The sequence below is a fragment of the Sturnus vulgaris genome, chromosome 6 (assembly GCF_052056855.1).
Source record: "Sturnus vulgaris isolate bStuVul1 chromosome 6, bStuVul1.hap1, whole genome shotgun sequence".
NCBI lineage: Eukaryota > Metazoa > Chordata > Aves > Passeriformes > Sturnidae > Sturnus > Sturnus vulgaris.
In genome coordinates this window covers 17,385,566-17,404,278 of record NC_142248.1, presented here as the reverse complement: position 1 = coordinate 17,404,278, position 18,713 = coordinate 17,385,566, and the positions used below count along the sequence as shown (strand labels likewise).

The 18,713-nt window shown below is 33.6% G+C and overlaps 1 protein-coding gene across 3 annotated transcripts in view; it reads right to left on the bottom strand.

Annotated features, from left to right (window-relative positions):
- FMN1 (formin 1) overlaps nt 1–18,713 on the bottom strand; it is a 496,625-nt gene that overhangs the window by 84,440 nt on the left and 393,472 nt on the right. For all 3 annotated transcript variants that reach the window (XM_088167196.1, XM_088167197.1, XM_014891233.2), the window contains 2 exons: nt 6,198–6,967; nt 2,505–2,655 (listed from right to left, as the gene is read on the bottom strand). In XM_088167196.1, coding sequence (XP_088023322.1) covers nt 2,505–2,655; nt 6,198–6,967 — 921 coding nt within the window. The remainder of the gene's footprint in view (nt 1–2,504; nt 2,656–6,197; nt 6,968–18,713) is intronic.

Genomic DNA, 18,713 nt, shown 5'->3' with positions numbered 1-18,713 from the left:
TACATAATGGCATGACATCAGCTAAATCTGTGATATATGATGAGCCTCATAAGATTAGTGTTTCTTAATGTCTATAGAAAGCATCTTTAACCAGACTGTACAATCCCTTGCAATGTGACACTGGAACCATTTTTAAGACACCAGACAAGCGAAATTTATATACTGAAGAAAAAAATTCTCGCTAAACCCCTAGTAGATATAACTATTAGAAAAAAGGCAATAAACTTTGAGAGCAAAAAAACTCATGAGGAAACCAGAAATGAAACCAGTCAAACTGACAGCTTTATATCGATCTACAGGAGCTCTCTGTTATTATGTACTAATAAACCCCTCTGTAAGTAAATAAAATGCCTCTCTACTACTGCATCATTTCCAGCCCACCAAGACTGATCCACTGGAGCCAGCCTGCAGATATCTGGGCATTCAGAGAGACAAAGAAAAACACAGGACCATCTAAGAGGGTCAACTGTCTTTAAAAACATTCAGCTGCTCCTATAAGTCATTTAACTGAGAAAGGTGAAAAGACAAGATATACTAAAATCTTCTGTACTCAATGAAAATTTTCTTTGAATTCTAAAAGCAGATTTATTTTTAATTTTTAAATTGACCAAGTGATGGAATGTTTCACATCACTGAGCATGATTTTTGTAAATCCTCACAGAAAACCCTACAGTTCCCATGGTTTGTAACGCCATGATCACGACCCTATCTGTTTTCCAAACCAAAGACATGGCAATAGATATAATTCTAAATTTATTTTTTAGGGAATTTATTTTTGTATTTTCCCACAGTACTTTAAAGGAACCTTTTCAATTTCATTAATTTCAGTAAAATATCTATCTATTGTCTTAAAACAGTAAGTTTGCCTTTAATAACAAAGCAAAATAATTAAAACATTGATAGAAATAAAAATATGTCTTTGTATGAAAATACACTGGTTGCTCACAAGAAATAATACATATTATTATAACAATATGTTTTGTAAGTATTATCCAATTCAATTTTGGATAAGCCAAGAGAGATCACTAAAAAAATCAGGCTACTCAAACAAATAAGTTAGTTTACAAAGCAGCAAGGAAAAAGAAAAAAACAATTTCATCTTTCAGTATACAGGCCTAATTCTGTACCTGATTTGCTGTCACCCCTGAAGAAATAGATATACTTCCTTAATTACTGGAGATTTTGAAATTAAAAGGCAACTATTTGTGCATATTACTTCCTCATTAAAATTACAGTGATTAAATTCTTCAAAGTTCTTTAGAAACCTGTATTTCCTATTACATAATTCTTCCTGAAAATGGTAAATTAATGAAATGTAAAAATAAGTATTAGAAAGAAGGCATAAGGTATGTGAACTAATGGAATTTATGGATACTGCTGCTACATATCACATTCACTTCAAGTATTTTTCAAGTAAAATATCTCAAAACATTTTTCACAGAGATGCTCATGCCCAACTTCAGTCTAGTACTTTAAGGACTGTAACAATTATGTCTTTGGTATGCATTTACAAATGCCAGCATGTCCCCATCCAGGCCCCATTTTTAATTATTTACTTTTTGCACCACATGAATTTGAGTTCTATAAATTCTGCAGCCTTATTGATACTTCTCATTAGCTGCTGCATTAAGACAATACAGGGAATTTATGACCAAAGATGTTCTGAAAGATCAGAGAGCACCAATATGTATACATGCTTCATATTCTATGTATTATAAAATTGAAGGAAGCAAGCACAGCTCACATGCCAAGTGCCCTCTTGTGGTTCCAAGCAGGTAAACTCAAAGAGATTTAAAACATAATAAATGTTTCAGATGTGCAATCACACTGTTTTAGGAAAACAGTATTGATTATTATTCAGTCTAGAATTTTTCTGGCAGCAAACACTACTAATGGAATCTCTTTTTTCTATCTGCACATCCCAGTTGGCAAGTGCCAGCTGTCTCTGTAATGGATCATGTCTGAAGCAGACAGTATCTGCTCTACAGCAATGGCACAGCATGTAGCTTTGGCCATTAAACTCATGATTGTCCTGTCTCTTCCTGACACAACTCCTTAGCTATACTGGAAAAAAAAATTGACTTTTCTTATTCAAAATGTTGCTTTAAATTTTATTTTTCAAATAAAAATAATCTCAGTGGAAGAGAGGTTTGCCAGAGTAACTAATGACAGGAATTAACTACAAATCAGCTCAATGGCAAATAATGTCCCGACATATTGGCACTTTCAGATATGAATCAGAACTTTAATTCTATTCTCTTTACAGTATTTTTTCTACCTCACTGGAATGTGACACTTTCATTATCGAAGGCAAAAATCTTACAAGGTAAATAATAGCCCTGCATTCTCAAGCAAGAGAATTGAGATTGAATTAGCAATCCATAGTTTTCTCTCTTGCTCATTCACAAAATATCCAAAAATTAAAAGGAAGTTTTCTCAAAATGAAAGACTAAACAGTACCACACACACACAAAAAAAAAGACAAAGAAAGAAACAATAAATACCTTTTTGGCCTTGGTTTTTTTTTCATAAGTCTCTGATAATGGTTTTCTTTTTTCCTGAGTGGTGTCTTTGGAGAATAAATATTCAAATTCAGTAGTGTCAAGTATATCAGGTTCTTCCAGTGATTCCCATAATGTTGGCATAGAAGTTTTCCTATAACAGGAAAGGTAATAAATTTCTAAACATTATGGGAAACTGTAATAGATCTAACTATAATAGATGAAAATCCATTATAGATTTAAACTCAAAGCAACTCAGAGCATTCCTTTCCTATACCTTGCTCCTGTAAGGATTCAAAAAGTTTTTCTATTAGTTATTAGTTTCAGCTATTTAGTCCATGCCTGCTAGACTATCGAAATGCATGATTTGTATGGCACTGTTCTTTGTGCAACAACGGCAGCTTGTGCAAATATATGTCAAGAGATTTCTGCTGCTTCAACTAGGATTAGAAGTACTCCAATGTCAGCTTTTTTGAGAAATTCCCAGTAATCTATTTAGACCTATAAAAATAAACAATATCAACAAATAGTGAACAAACCTTATTCAAGCACATTTTAAGAGCATTTGGGGCAATTTGCATAGGACTTGATTTACTTCATGTTATCCACAGCTGTTGTATGCTCATATTTATCCTTGCTGCAGTTCTGAGAAACTAGAGTAATTATGTGGCTCGTATTTCAGGAGACTGTATTCTTCTCCATTTACCCAACTGCAAATTTTAAATATGGATTATCTTCCCTTCTTTTTTTGCCTTCCAAGACCAGCTTTAGTTTTGGATCAGTTGGGAGCTTGTTTACACAATCCTCTTGTTTTATCTGGATAAGGGGAAAATAATATGTAATGCTACAAACATTGTGCATCAATTTGAAAGGGGTTTGTTTCAAAATTTCAGTTATTTCAGGAAAATACAGGGGACAAAACTTCTAAGTGTTCTTGTCTGTTTATGAGTAGAAGGTGTGACCACTTCTTCCAGCAGATGTCACTAAAAGGCAGTGAAATTATTTGCAATTAAAAAAAAAAAAAGATGAAAACCACTATAAAATAGAAATGGCTGATGTCACTAAACATAGATGCAATATGCAACAAAATGGAATATCTACCAATTCAAAAGGAACCAATTTTTTTCTTTTTCTTTTTTTTTTCAAATTTAGGATTTTTTTCTACTTAATACTCAACTGTCTATTATCATGAATGCTCAAGGAACTTTTCAATTTTTTCTATTAGCATCTGCTAATGCAGCATATTCCATGTCACAGGACATGCTTAGAGCTCCACAGCTTCACTCTTCCTGATATTAGTTGTTGTATTAGCAGTACAACAAGTAATTAAAGACTCTTTCTAGCTCTGCAACAGGAAGTCCTGGAAAGCTTCTGATCTGAGCAGCAAACCCTTGAAGAAATTTCCAGTTCTAATACAGACCATGAAAATGTTGGACCATTACATCTGGTGACCAGTAGTTCATCAGAAGTCTCTGAATTATACTTTACCTTGCAAAAGCTTGGTGAACCAGCACTATTTCAGAAAGAAAACTTCTATTTCATTGATTCAAAGGGAAGAATTACAATAACGTTTTTTAATGGACCAACCATTTATTCACTATGAAACAATTATGCCAAAGAAATACTGGGAAAGTAAAACAAAGATGTTCAAGCCTCCTGCTCCAAAATATTTCAATTCTGAAAAAATTTAATTTTCAGAAAATTTTAATTCTTTTTAACTCTGAAAAACTAAGAATATACAACTGACATTTCACTAATTTCTTTGTTCCTGTCAAATATTTTATATAAAATATGAACACCTTACAATGTTTCATTACACCAGAATAATGATACTTCCTCATAAAAATAAATTCAAAGCTGTAAAGTAAAATAAAACTCATATTTAAATCCACTTAACTGCAGATATTTACTCCAAAGGTGTTTAAATATAATAGAGAAATCTGAAAATAAAATATTATTATAATAGTAATTTAAATAAATATATCATTTATAAAAATAATTATTACAGGATAAACTATTATAAATAATTTCTAAAATTTAAAGTAGAATATATAATATAGTCACACCATATAATACTGTATGTAATATACTGTGTGTATATATTGTATAGCAGGTATAATATATACAATTTAAGTTATTAAAGTGTTTAAATTTAGCATCCTGGTAACTGCTGCTAGGCTAACATGAGTTTGAACACAAATAACAGTGATTTAAATTTTAAGATCCAAATAATAATGAAATTTTATTACTTGCATTAATGCAGGACCTGAATTAATGAACAATGCTTCATTTAAATACAATAGTCTGTGTCACTTAAGCATCCCCCAAAAATCGTTTTTATCCATGCCTCCTAATGAACTCTATATTACAGTAATAAACACAAGAAGGAATGTCAGAATCAGTCAAATCCAAATGAGCAGCTGAGTAGCTGTGGCAGCAAGGTTTTAATGCTTGTTCAGAAAGTGTAATTGGGAGAACTGCTCTTCTCCTTTCAGCTAAATAAACGGGTAGCATAAACAAAGACTGTAGGATCATTTCAAAAAACCTGGCCAAAAATTGCTTATTTATGCCTGTTCACAAATTACCACCTTACAAAATAATCAACAAACTGTATACTTTGTAGTAACTTTGGATTTGGTACAACAGAATACACTACTCGAATACTGCTATAGAACCATTGAACGACCTGGGTTGAAAGAACCCTGAAGTCTATCTCATTCCAACCCCTTGCCATGGGCAGGGACAATCTCCACTAGACCAGGCTGCACAGGGCCCCATCCAGTGTGGCCTTGAACACTTCCAGGAAAGAAGCATCTGCAGCTCCTCTTGGAAGCCTTTTAGTGCCTCACCACTCTCACAGTAAAGAATTTCTTCCTTACATTCCATCTAAATCTACTTCCACTGTTCCACAGATCCAACTGATACTGGGAGCTGCCCCAGCTCAGGTGCAGGACCTTGCACTTGGCCTTGTTTGAGGTCCCACTAGCCTAGCATACCAAGATCCTTCCTTCAAGCACATTTAGGATTCTATCCCTGCACTAAATCACAGTAGGGTAGGGGTTTTTTTTAAAATTTTTTATCTATTTTTTTAAAGCTGTAGAGGTCTCCATCGGTACTGAGACCTGTCCATAATGGACACTTCATGCTACAAGTTGCTGAGCTTCATGTGTTTTATACATGTGTTTTACTCTTCCTGCTCTGACAGAATTATACACAGATGTTAGGTTCCAGTTTGTAGAACTGGAATCAGAGGGTGAACCAACAAAGTTCTCTGGAGACAGGATCATATGAAGTGACTAGAAAGCAATAATGAAACTAAATTCTCACTTGACCAAACTTTAACATATCAATTCTAATTCTAATGCAGATTTAAATTTAAGAAAAAAAATCTTTCTAATCTCTTGGCTATCCTTTTACCTTTTAAGGCTAAATCTGGGAAGTACCCTGTCACAAAGGTTATCCATGCATTCTGTGAATTATTGGTAAAAAAAAACCCAAATAAAACATCTTTTTGTTATGATGCAAAAAAAATTCGTTTATAATACATACAATTTAAATCTAAATATAATACTTTAAAACAACTTATTTTCTCAGACTTCTAGAACTGATTCAGTTTTTCTTCTAGAATTATGTAAATTCCATGTCTCTACACCGACCTGTAAGTAGCAACTCTAAGTCCAAGTAAATATATTTTACCTGTTATCTTGCAATTGTATTCGTGTCCAGTACAAAGGCTTCATGGGACGGCCAGGTTCAATGGCAGGTTTTCGAGGACCTTGGTTTGAAGATAAAGTGCTATTAAAAAAGAACCCAGGCCCAGGAGGTGGAGGGGGTGGAGGTAACCCAGATCCAGGCAGTGGAGGAGGAACAGGAGGTCCCTGCCCTGGAAGCGGCGGTGGTGGCGGTGGTGGCGGTGCTTGAAAATTCCTACAGCCTTCAGAAAGTGGAGGTGGCAGTGGTGGACCAGATCCAAACTGAGATGTCAGTGAAGTCGGACCCACTGGCAAAGGTGGTGGTGGAGGAACTACAGCAGGCAGTGAAGCATCAGGAAGGGGAGGAGGTGGTGGTGGTGGTGGAGGAGGCAGCATTTGTTTTGGTTGACAAGACAAGACACTTTCTGATGACTGTACATTGTAACTGTCCTTACTTTCACTTTGGGCAGATATACTGTGTGTCAAAGAAGAAATATTAAGCTTTTTGGGTACTATTTGGTTATTTTTCACAGCTCTGTTTTCTTCTTCACTAGGCTTAATGAAAGTTTCTCTGTCAGTCTGTATACATACATTTCGGTATGCCTTTGGTGGGTTATCATCTTCAGTAGAAACACCAATATCCTTTGCTTTTTCATTTCTTCTGTTTAATTTATTAGCAAGTTCATTCTTCAGATGTGCAATGGTTTCCTCAAGCTGAGCAGTTGAGACAGCATGTTCTCCACGAATATGGAATACCCTGAGTTCAAACTGAGACTGCAGAGCAACAAGAAAAAAACCCCTTAGTGCAAATATTTTTTTGAAGTGTTTATTTTGTAGTCTATCACATCTATCTTCACATTTAAACTATGTTTTTACATTAAGCAAAGTGGGAAACACTTGCCTTTCCCAGTTCTAAATGGTTGTATTGCAAACTATTGCATAATTGGACAATCACTAATCTTTAAAGAAATGTAAGCAGGGTGTGTTTCAACAAGATATATTTTGTAAGTAAAAAAAAATCCAGGACATCAATTTGGGCAAAGTCTAAGTTGTACATTATCTTTAAGCAAACTTACCAGTTTTTAATTGAATGCAATAATTAATGGTATATTATGGAAAAAAGGTACCTTTTTCAAATGTTATTCTATTTAATGACATGAGTTTATTGCTTATTTCATTTCATAAATATGTCATATATACATATATAGACATATCAAGAAGTAAAAAATGGATTAAACACAACAGAGGTTGAAATTCATTCAAGATAAAACATTAAATAAGTAATATCGCAATCTAATATGTGTTATCATGAATAAAATTCACAGAGGTACACATAAATTCTTCAACTTTATCTCTACTATTAGATTAAAATTTAATTTCTTCCAGATATATTTTAATATACAACTCAGGAAAACAAACATCAGCACCAAAAGAATCAAGAGGATTTCACTGGCTAAGCAAGTAAGGAAAAAACCCACTTTTCTTACCATCTGTCAAAAAGATAGAAAACATTTGGCACAGAAGTATCTCCTTTAAAAAATGCAATACAATCCAGTGATGCTATTCCAGGTTATTGGGTGCCTACAAGTTATTTTCATGCTATCAGGCCGCTGGCTGATATTACCATGATTCTTTGCAAGGTAATGACTCCTGAAATGGAGTTTTTCATGGTTCTTTCAGGATCCCTCTACAAAAGGGAAGCCAACCTTTTAAGAGAAACAGCTAATTACCTGTGATTTTCCTAAATTCCTACAGGCACAAGAATTTATACTTAAAATTCCCATGCAGTGCTTGTCAGAAGTGGCAACATAGCACTCCTTACTTACCATTCCAACTTGAGTATTAGGTCAGAGCTACTCGTTTGCTAGTACTGGCATTAATTAATATGCATCCAAGTCATACATGTGTAGCTCAGCATGGCAAATATAATGTAATAGTTGTGATTTTATATTGTAAAATGAAGCTTGACTAGATATGCAAACGAGATATCATACTTACAGGAGTATGATCAGATTGAATTCTAATCAATTTAGTAAGATAAAAATCCAAAGTAAATCTGAAAACACAGGGTACAAAATGCTCCTTTACACTGGCAAGTGTAAAGGTGGGAAATCAAGTTTAAAGTCTTACAGAGAGAATCCAACAGATTTGCATTGGAAACAAACCAATTTCTATTAGTTTTATAGACAACTCAGAACAAATACGTATAACATTTACTTAGCTTTTTTCCTTTTTCCTACTATTATTCCGTTGGCACTCATCTTTATTATTAGTTCAATTCAACTATCACAAGATTTTCTGCCATTTGAATTGCTCCAAAGAAATTGCCTTTCTTTTTAAACTTGGCATACTGATCTATAAATGAGGTAATGAAGTCAATTTGCCTTAAGGAATTTAACTGGGTTTTTTTTATCATAGTACTTTGCTCCTATTGGACATCAAAAACTCCCTCACAGAACAATTTACTTTGAATGTTAAAGATTTTCCCAGCAGTAAATCTGAAGCCACCTTAAAAACACGCTGTAAAACAAGCACAGTATCTAACAAAACTATTTATTGCATTTAAATGGGCATAAAAGCAACTGTGTTAGTATTATAAGCCTTTCCAAATACAGATCTCCAGTTTTAATTTGCAATATAAAATTGGTAGTTTAAAGTCAAAATTATATTTGAGGTGAAAGAATGAAAAGCAAGAAAAAGCATAGAACTTTCTCATTTTGAGAATTATTTTCCATAACTTGAAAAAATCCTATAAAGAAGAATTAAAGCTAAAATTGCTAAGCATTAGTAATTACAAAAAACAAGTAACACTTCTACTTAGTAATAAAACAAAATTTTTATTTTAATTACTTTTCATCTCCAAGTATGTCTTATTCATCAAAGTAAGATTACCTTATATACCTACGAAAACTTTCAACAAAAGTGTCAAGAATATGAATATTAATATGTACTATTTTTATATAGAGTCATAAATAACACATACATATTCTTAATAAAGGTCTGCTTCCTGGAAAATATTTCTTAAAATTAATTAATTAATTAATTGAGATTAAATGTTCTAAAGTCATATGATCAATCAAATGGAGAGCAAACATCATCAAAATGTAAGAGTTTGGTCACAACTATTTTAGGCAAGATGAAATGGAAAAATATTTCAGCAGGAAACAAGATATTTGATGGAGGGAAGGTATGGGAAGAAAGCTGGAGAAGCAGAAGATATTAGATGGCAGCTGAAACTAAAGCTGTGAAAGACACCCTATGCAGGAATGAGCATGATTTATTTCTGAAGAAGGGGAGAGGATTTTGAAACCTGTCAAAGAAAAATTCTGTAAAAATTGCTGTATAAAATGAAAGTAAGACACTACAAAGAGCAACGTGGGAGATGTTCATCAGCAAGCCTTAGATATAAAGGATACCAGGTTTTTTTCATTTGAAAACTGCATTTGTAATTTTGCTAACTGGTATAGAAGTTTGGTTGCTTCCCAGCAGCACTTTCTAATTTAAGAAATCTGGATTGTATAGCTACATTCAATACCAAATAAACTATTGCAAGGAACATATTTCTATTCCCCTGACCATTTCGTTTTCTTGCAGCAGTAATCTGCTTTTCCAGAGAGTATCATATTAAGCCCTCAAGCCTTGGTCTGTTGAGGTTCTCTGTCTTTCCATCGTATCAGTGGCTCTTGCCAGTCAGTCATTGACATATTACTCCCTCTCCTGTACACACACACAAAATTGATATAGCTGCCTAAATTTCCATGACAGTAGAGATACATTTTTTCCAGGTTACTGCTACAAATACCATATTTGAGGCATGAATGTTTCATAAAAGCCTTATTATTATTTTCTCTTCATACTGCTAGCTTAAAAGAAAAAACCCTAATGTGCTGAAATCACATTTCAATCATTAATTTGAAAGTACCTCTTGAGTATCTTAAGCCTAATCCATACAGCAGTGTGCTGCTGAAAAAAGTTGCCTTACTTTGGTACAATCTTTCTTGCATAAATTAATAGGCAAATTAATATTGCTTTTATTTATTTATTGCAATGTTAAATAGGCAAACAATACTATCCTATTGAGCTGAAGTATAGTGTTAAAATTCAGAATTCACAAGGATTTTATCAGACAAGGAAACAGTCTGAAAATACATGCTCCAATTCAAGAAAGAAGGCTGCAGTTTTCACAGGCACAGAAGGGATTGATCAGTCGTACAGCAATTCTAAGGGAAAAGGATCTGCAAAGTCTGTTCATCACAGACTGACTGACTCAACCCTGTATTAGGATAAAAAGACTTGTCATATGCAAAAAAAGTAATCTTTGTGCTTTATTCAATACTAAAAGCTGTGTGATTTTCAGTTTATGAGAAATTCTGTCCCTGTGTTCATGATCATTGCTATTGAAATTCGGGGCAGCTCATTTGGTCTTAATTTTCTAGGTTCAATCAACAATGCCTTTTGTCTCCACCTCACCCTTACTGGATAATGCTCCCCTTGTTTCCTTAGTTTCTTTCTGTTTCCATTGCTGAAAAATACGTTCAGTGAACCCTTAAATTTCCTTTGCAAGACGTGACTCAACTTGAATTGTCAAATGCCCTTTTCTATTCTGAATTCTAAAATTAGCCTTCCTGGCTAATGTATCTCTTCTTCCTTTCTTCCACAGCTCTCTGCTTCCACCCAATACCCATTTTGAAGAGGTTCAACAAACAGGCAGTTCTGTCTATTCTTCTTGATAAAATGTCTTTTGCTTCCAAATCTACTCCTGCTTGGAAGGCAGACTTTTTTGCACCTCTGATTCTGACTAAAGAAGATTCTTGCTTATTTTGCTTTTCACGCCTCACTAGTGCAGTTGTACTTACAAATAAGTTTCTTTAGTTTGTTGAGATTTGTCTGATAGTTTGTTTGATTTTTCTTGGGTAAAATCAATTTACCAAGCAAGTGATCCAAGCAGCTGACTCTCAGGTCCCTTGAACAGACATTAAAATTAAAGCTTAGAAGGCCTGTGTTACCCTCTTGCTAAAAAATTACTTTGGTTAATGGGTAAAATAAAAACTACCTTAAAAAAGACTCCTCTTTACTAAAATATATATTATAGGTATTATATAAGAGGTTTATGCAAATATACAAAAAGACTAATAATGTTTTCCACTGTAATCTGGAAAACAACAGGAGTGTTTGGATTGGCTTTCCAGTGTCTTCCTGTTTTCTCCCTTTGCACCTATCCCTCTGGTGACCTCCTTTTGGCACCTGCTATGTGACTTGACACAACACAGAGAAAAAAGGCAAATTACATTCTCTGACAATGAGAACCTTCAGCCTTGATCCCATGGGACACAGGAAATTATGAAGCATATGCTCAAGGAAGAAAAATTCCAAATATTGAATCAATGTACAATACTGCCATTAAACATTACTGTATCAGATGATAAATTAATCACAAAAGCAAAAGACTAAATCCTCTCATTCATGTAACCAACAAGTTGTCTAAATGTCTTTGAAATGGTAATGTGGATTGATATGAACAAATCTCAACACCAACGTGACAGCTTTTCTCTGTGCTCTGGTATGTGAGAGAAAGATTACACTCTCATTAAATATGGTTAATATAGTCAATTACAGTCAATTAAATGCAATTAAATGAAGTATATTTGTTGTTGTTTCACTGCTTTATATAACGTGATTTTATGTAAACAAAAACTTTTTAACCATGACACAGAACTGCTCTGATATGAAAAGCTGTAGAACACTTTGTATGTATGAGCACAAGGAAAGTACAAATTTCTACACCAATCTACATTCAAAAAACAGTTGCTAACTTATTAGTCAGAACTTACTTGCCCCATAAATGTTTAAAAATCCTGAGAATTTTAACAGCAAAACATAAAAAAAAAAAGTTCTCTAAAACACTGTTCAGAACAAGCAATATGCAGAACTTTTGCTTTGAAACTAGCAAGTTCATTCTCCACTGTCAATGCATAATACTTTTTCACTAGAGTTTACAGTGTAATTTTACTCTAAAAAGTGACTGTGTAAAAATGGCACATATTTAATGAACAAAGCTGTTCGAAGCATATCAGAGACAGACCTCTTCTTTAACTGAGAAACACACACTTTTACAAGTTTTTACTCTAATTAGAGTGGAAAAATAACATATTAGGGAGAAAGTGAGCTCGATTTTATTCCCTTCTCTGACTTTTATACAGTGATTGTTACGTCTAATTAGTTACTTATGCCAAGCCATGAAAATAAAAAAAAGTGGGAAGACAGAAGATACAAAGTATCCTGGGATATAGTTAGTAGATGTGGGTATGTTCCAGCAAGGAGGATACTAAGAAAGGAAAATTAAAAAAAAAAAAAAAAAAGATAAGAATTACTGAGTTGCCAATGAAAAGTTTTTTTTATATACTTTACAGTTGTTTTTTCTTAATAGTATTTTGGCCATCAAAGTAGTGTGCACAGAAAAGAGAGGAAAAACAAATTTTTCAGAGAGAGCCTCTAACTTGGTTTTATTCATTCTAAGTAATTTACTCTTCAGTTTTTGGAAGAGTTCACACTTTTTTATTCTTCTATTGTGTTGACAAAAGAAAAGAAGCTCTTTTTTGTTGAATCTCTGTCCTTGAAAAAACATACATTTGTTTTAAATTTTAACAACAATCAGAGATTTAGCAAAGGATTTCTCCACAGGGAAAAAAAGTTAAACTCATGCCAGTTTACATAAAAATCAAAATTCCTCTCTAACAAATACCTCAACAAACATAACAGTTACATATGGTATATCATCATTGTCAAGGACACAGTAAGAATTGTTCCTACACCTCACAATAAAAAAATAATGACTGAATATCCTCAAACAATTCCAGATCTCTAAATATTCATGTAGCCAATGCATAGAGTCCAAAATAATAAATACATATCTTTATAGAGGAAATGTAGCAAAAGTAGTTGAGACAAAAGACAAACAAACAAAAGCCCTGTCTATTTCCTATTGATTGTCCTTATAGATCCACTAGACTCAATATGTACAAAGAAACTGTTCAAAGGCTGACAGCAAAGTACAGTGGGAATAGGAACTGAATCAGGCACATAGAGTGATCCTTGGGTGTCCTAGGCAGGGCCAGCAGTTGGACCCCATGGGTCCCTGCAACTCAGCATATTCTGTGCCTCTGGGATTCTGATTCTTTCTCACTAGTGACCTCCTAAGTATAAGGTAACAAACACACTTCCATTTTTATCACTATCAGAAGAGCATGAACAGCCATGCAAAGCAAATCTATGAGACAAGGACACTTCCTGACCAGGACCATGTATTTTAAGAGACTATTCTGTACAAGATACAAATTGCCACTTGCATTATGGGCTGCAGAATGTCCTATATTCCTTTAAGCTCCAGCATCTTCTCTTGCTGCTCTTTGTAGACCTTTCATTATCTCTTAATGTTCTGTGCTCTTTTCCATGCTCTTCACAGAGTGATCTCCAGGTTGCCTTAAAGTTTGTGTTCCTCATCCTTATTACCTTGTGTCTGCTTTACAAATGTTTCTGTCAATTAACATTAATCTAGGCATTGTTTCCTGCACATATACACATCCATCCTTCAGTCCTTTCATGATTAAGGACTATGATCCAATCATTTAAGATTAAACAAATTAAATCACTTGGAGAACTTTGTTACATAATACATACCTCACAACAGCTCACCTCTAGTTCTTTTTCTACAACTATCCTACATACATGTCATTTTACTCAGATCAATCCACTTAAAAAGGGGTAAATAACTTCTCCATAATTTCTAATTAAATAATCAGATAGAACCTTTAATGTGCCCTTGAAATTTCTTGGCAATCTTTCAAGATCCTGCAAACATTATGAATCCAAATATATGGAAAAATATCTTTAATGATGCCCACTGTTTTCCATAGCACATTTCACATTTATGGATCCTATTATGTCCACCTCACCACCCAGTAAGTTAGATACTCTACCATGGAATCTCTGTGCCTACAGAGAAATCTTACTGGAATCTAAAATCTTCTTGCATCTGATTTACATCAAACAGAAAATTGTTAATGCCTTGGATTTACTTACTCCTAACCACAGGCACATTTGCTAAACCATGTTATTCCTTGAGACAAATGATAAAAAACTCTAAACGACTAGATTAAATAATATTTAATACAGCCAACTGTTAACAACATAGGCTTAAAGGGGTAAATTTCAGGTTATTAATAAATAAATAAATATTAAGAATAGATAATTTAACATTTTGTGTAAGTTTTAAATGTTCGGTAGGTAACTCATAAAATTCCCATTAATACTAAAGTTTCTCATTTGAATGAATGTTTTTAAAAATAATAAACCCATGAAAATATTCAACTGACAAAAACCACTTTAAGCTTGCATGTATCTCAGGCAGGAGTGAATTCCCAAAGAATGGAATCCCACATCCACTTTTTGCCAAATTTGCCAAAAAGTAGCAGCTACCCGTCATGCCATGCAAAAGTGAACAATGCTTGTAGAAAGTGACTACATGTTGATTCTTCCCAAATGTAATCCTACATAATATGTAAAAAATGGGTATCCAGATAAATTGAGACCAACCTATACATTTTTTGGAAAATGTAATTTTGTGGACAATTTAATTGGCAAAATCTTTAAATATTGTTAAACTCTGCTAAACATTTCAATTCTGCAGAATGGAATAAGGCGACTCAGCATGCAACACACCAATAAATGTAAATGATATATTGGGTGCAATTTCTCTGAGGTGAAGCTAATCCAAGTATGAAACCAAATATAATCTAAAAACCTAATTTCAAACTTTTGTTGAACTAGGATCATGAACAGTTAACATGCCAAATGCAAACATTCCTCTTCTATCACAAACTTTGTAGATACTATCTTACTCTGCTTCTCACTTGCAGCTGCTACCACAGTCTTAGGACAGCCTCTGTTACTATGTGTGAATAGATGCAAAAATACTAATAACCTATTCTCTGTGGTGGTGTTCAGAAGATTATATGCAACAAGGAAAAAAAAATCCTGAATATTGCTAATAAAATACTTTAAAATACAATATGTAGAAATACAGACTGATAATTAATATTCTACATAAATTATTTGTTTTGATGATAATTTACTTGAGATAAGCTATAGTATTTCTCAATTGCCAGGGAAATTACATGATGATGTGGCATATTTTACATTTGGCATGTAAAATGTCAAAACAATGTAAAGAAATGGCTGAAAACAAGCTGAAGATGAAGTTTCAGTGACAAAAACTACTGAGGCAGTATGGATCCAATAAGAAAACTGAATTTAGTAGAGAGCAAGTTGTCTCTGATCTTGGGAGAATGTTTTTGGACACCTAACAGCTTTTTTATTACTGTGGCTGATTAAAATGAAAAGCCCTACTACTAAAATGTTCTTTTTGATGAGGTTTTTTGCCATGAACTATAGACCTTGCAGTCCAGTGGGATACAAATCCTTTGATCCTGTGCAGTCACATAAATTCAAAGTCGTAAACCAACATTGAATTTGATTTTATTAGTGTGGCTGATGTTGCCAGAATTGTAATGCAACCTTGTTTTTCTTCTCTTTTCTTCCTTTTCTTTTGGGGAGGGGATGGAAAGGAGAGTTTACTGTCAACATTGCTTCACCATATAAAGAACTAATTTCTTTGGCAACCAGGCTACAAGATTAGCCATTATAACAAAGCTTTGTAACTATATAGGAAAGCAATGATAAATGTTACTAAGTTGCAACGAATTATTTGGATTAAGTAAAAGCTGAAGCAAAAAGCATTATTACTAAAGCACATGGAAAACAGTAACCAAAGATAAAGTTACATATCTATAGAAGCACAATGAGCAGCAATGAATACTTCTCAATGGGAATTACTAAGTCAAATAGTGCCATAAGAATAAAAAAAGAAGAACTCTACACTTTTAGAAACTAACCATTTTCATTCTTCATAATGAACATAACTTTTGAGTAAAAGTTCTGAGAATTTTTAGAGATTAGCCTCTCCACCAAAACAGTTTTCTCATGTGCAATCAAAACAAAAAGAGATCCTACACAGATAAGCAGAAGTATAACATCAATTATGGATATGACTCTGTATTTGTGTAAGACACACCTACTTTAAACTAACATAACACTGCACACTAATTATGCATCACCACACTACTCTAGACATTTCCCTTTATAGAATTTGAAGAAAATATGGCAGATGAAATGTCTCAGAAAAAACAGCCTTGATCAATTACTCAAAAGGGAGCAATCAGAACAATCTTAATTTTATCCCTTCCCATCAATGCTTCCCTGTAGTGCAGCTATGCAGAAACTTTCTCTTCGACAAAACTAGTATCTCATTCAGGGAACATGATCCAGACAAAAGTTAAAAATTGAATAATGAAAAGCAGCAAGCTTTTAAGACTTCTGGACTGTGTGTGCTGAAGTTGAAAGGTATGTAAGAACAAAGTGCGGACCCTCAGAAAGAGACACAACACCAGTATAGTACAGGCATGGTAAAGCTGACCTGGAAAAACAGATTCTACACTTGCTCTAACTGCAAAATTCCTGCAAGATGAGTCACCAGTCATTTCAGTCAGTCTTCGTCAAGTAGTCACCAATGATACACCTTCTTTTACAAAAAAACTATCTTGAGATTCTGGGATTCAATGTATAGCTGCAAAGTAAGTTAAAAATGAACTGTGGTTGAACATTTATGCAAATATAAGCATCCGAATAAATCTGTTAAACCTTAGGTCTGTGAATAATAAGATTACATGCCTATCCTAACACATATTGTAAAGTCCAGTTTATAGTTAAATATCCTAAACCTAAAACTTATGACAGTAGAAAAAACTGTAATGAAACTATTTCTATTGTAAGATCAGATCTTGACTAATAAAGCAAGGGAGGGTATTGCTCACTGACCAACAAAAATAAAAACAAATACTGAATGGACTGTATTCACTCTAGGACACATATTCTGGAGAATATTGCCCACATATAAGTAAAACTTGTATTGTGATGCCCAGACCCAAGTCTTTGCAATCTCCTACCATTTTCTGTCCTCATTTCCAGGCTATCTCTTCTGCCTTTTGTCTTGCCAGTGCAGTGTCTCAAGACTGCATGCTGTAAGGACTACCAGTCCTAGTATTTCTACTCACTATTTTTTACCTGAAATTGTACCTTTCACATCTCCACACATATGTCCAACTCTTGATGTTTTGACCCAGTGTTCTTTTATAACAACTTTATTGGCTTTGTGGAAATGGCAATTTAAAATTCAACACCAGAATGTGTAGTAAATGATCACTAGATTTGCCAAGTCAAAAGCTGCTAAAATCAGGTCATCACTGAATATGAGAAAAAAAATTTATTTAAAAAATTTTAACTTCCAGTTTAAGGCAGATTTTACCTTTATCAGCAAAACGTTCATCCTTGACAAATTTGTCCCTATTCCTGTTAAAATCAGGAATATTAGAGCCAGAATTTTTCAACAACAGAATATTACGTATTTAATGCAGAAAAAATGCCTTACAACTACTAGATTTAAACGAATGTCTGGTGCAGTAAATTTCAAAGTGCAGATAATTTTGGAAAGAAAGCATGGCGTATATGTTTTCAAAATCAAAATGGTAACTTTGATACTACTTAATTTTTAATGGCTATTATAATTCCATGACAACACTTCAATTAATTTCTCTTGTATACAATTATTTCTTGTGTTACAAAGATCTTCAATATCTGTGAAAATAAAATGCCCTCTTGTTCAAAGTGTTTGCTCTGCTTTAGTCTCCTGAGTGCATAACATTTATTCAAGGCAAGGTGATGGGATAAATTAACTTTCATAAACTATGAAAATGCAGCAGGCTATAATGAATTTTAAGAGTTTTGTTTTAGCCCTAATTAAGCAGAATGTTTTGTAATGTGTCTAAATTTGAGTAGGACTCAATCTCGCTGAAGTTTAAATGCTGTAAATTGTCCTGCTCTATGCACATTTTAACACAGCACAACCATGGCCATGTGCTGAAATAGAGTTAAAGAGATTTTCACTGCTTTCAATATAGGGAATATGGTCTGTGGTAACTTCTTAAATAAACAGGAGAATCCTTGGATCAACATGTGGAATTAACAGCATTCTGCAGCTGACACGAAGTTTAAACAATCCAAGTCTCATAGCGAAATTGCATTGAAAGTAACAGAATGGCAATATGGCAAGTGGCCATACTGAAAAAAACCCACAACACAATGAAAAAATAATCTTCTGGGATACACAAGCTATCTGATAAGAAAATATTAACAATGTAAACATATTGCTAAAGGAAAATAAGGTTGAAAAGCATACATTGCATCAAAAATATGACACATAGGAAGTCAGTGGAGAAGAAGGGGAAATTTTTATTAAGTATCAGAGAACAGCAGGGATGCTCAAAATATCATCAAAAATGTGATTATAGAGTATGATTTGGATATAGAAATTCTAATGTGCAAATTTATAAATATGAACTAAGCACTG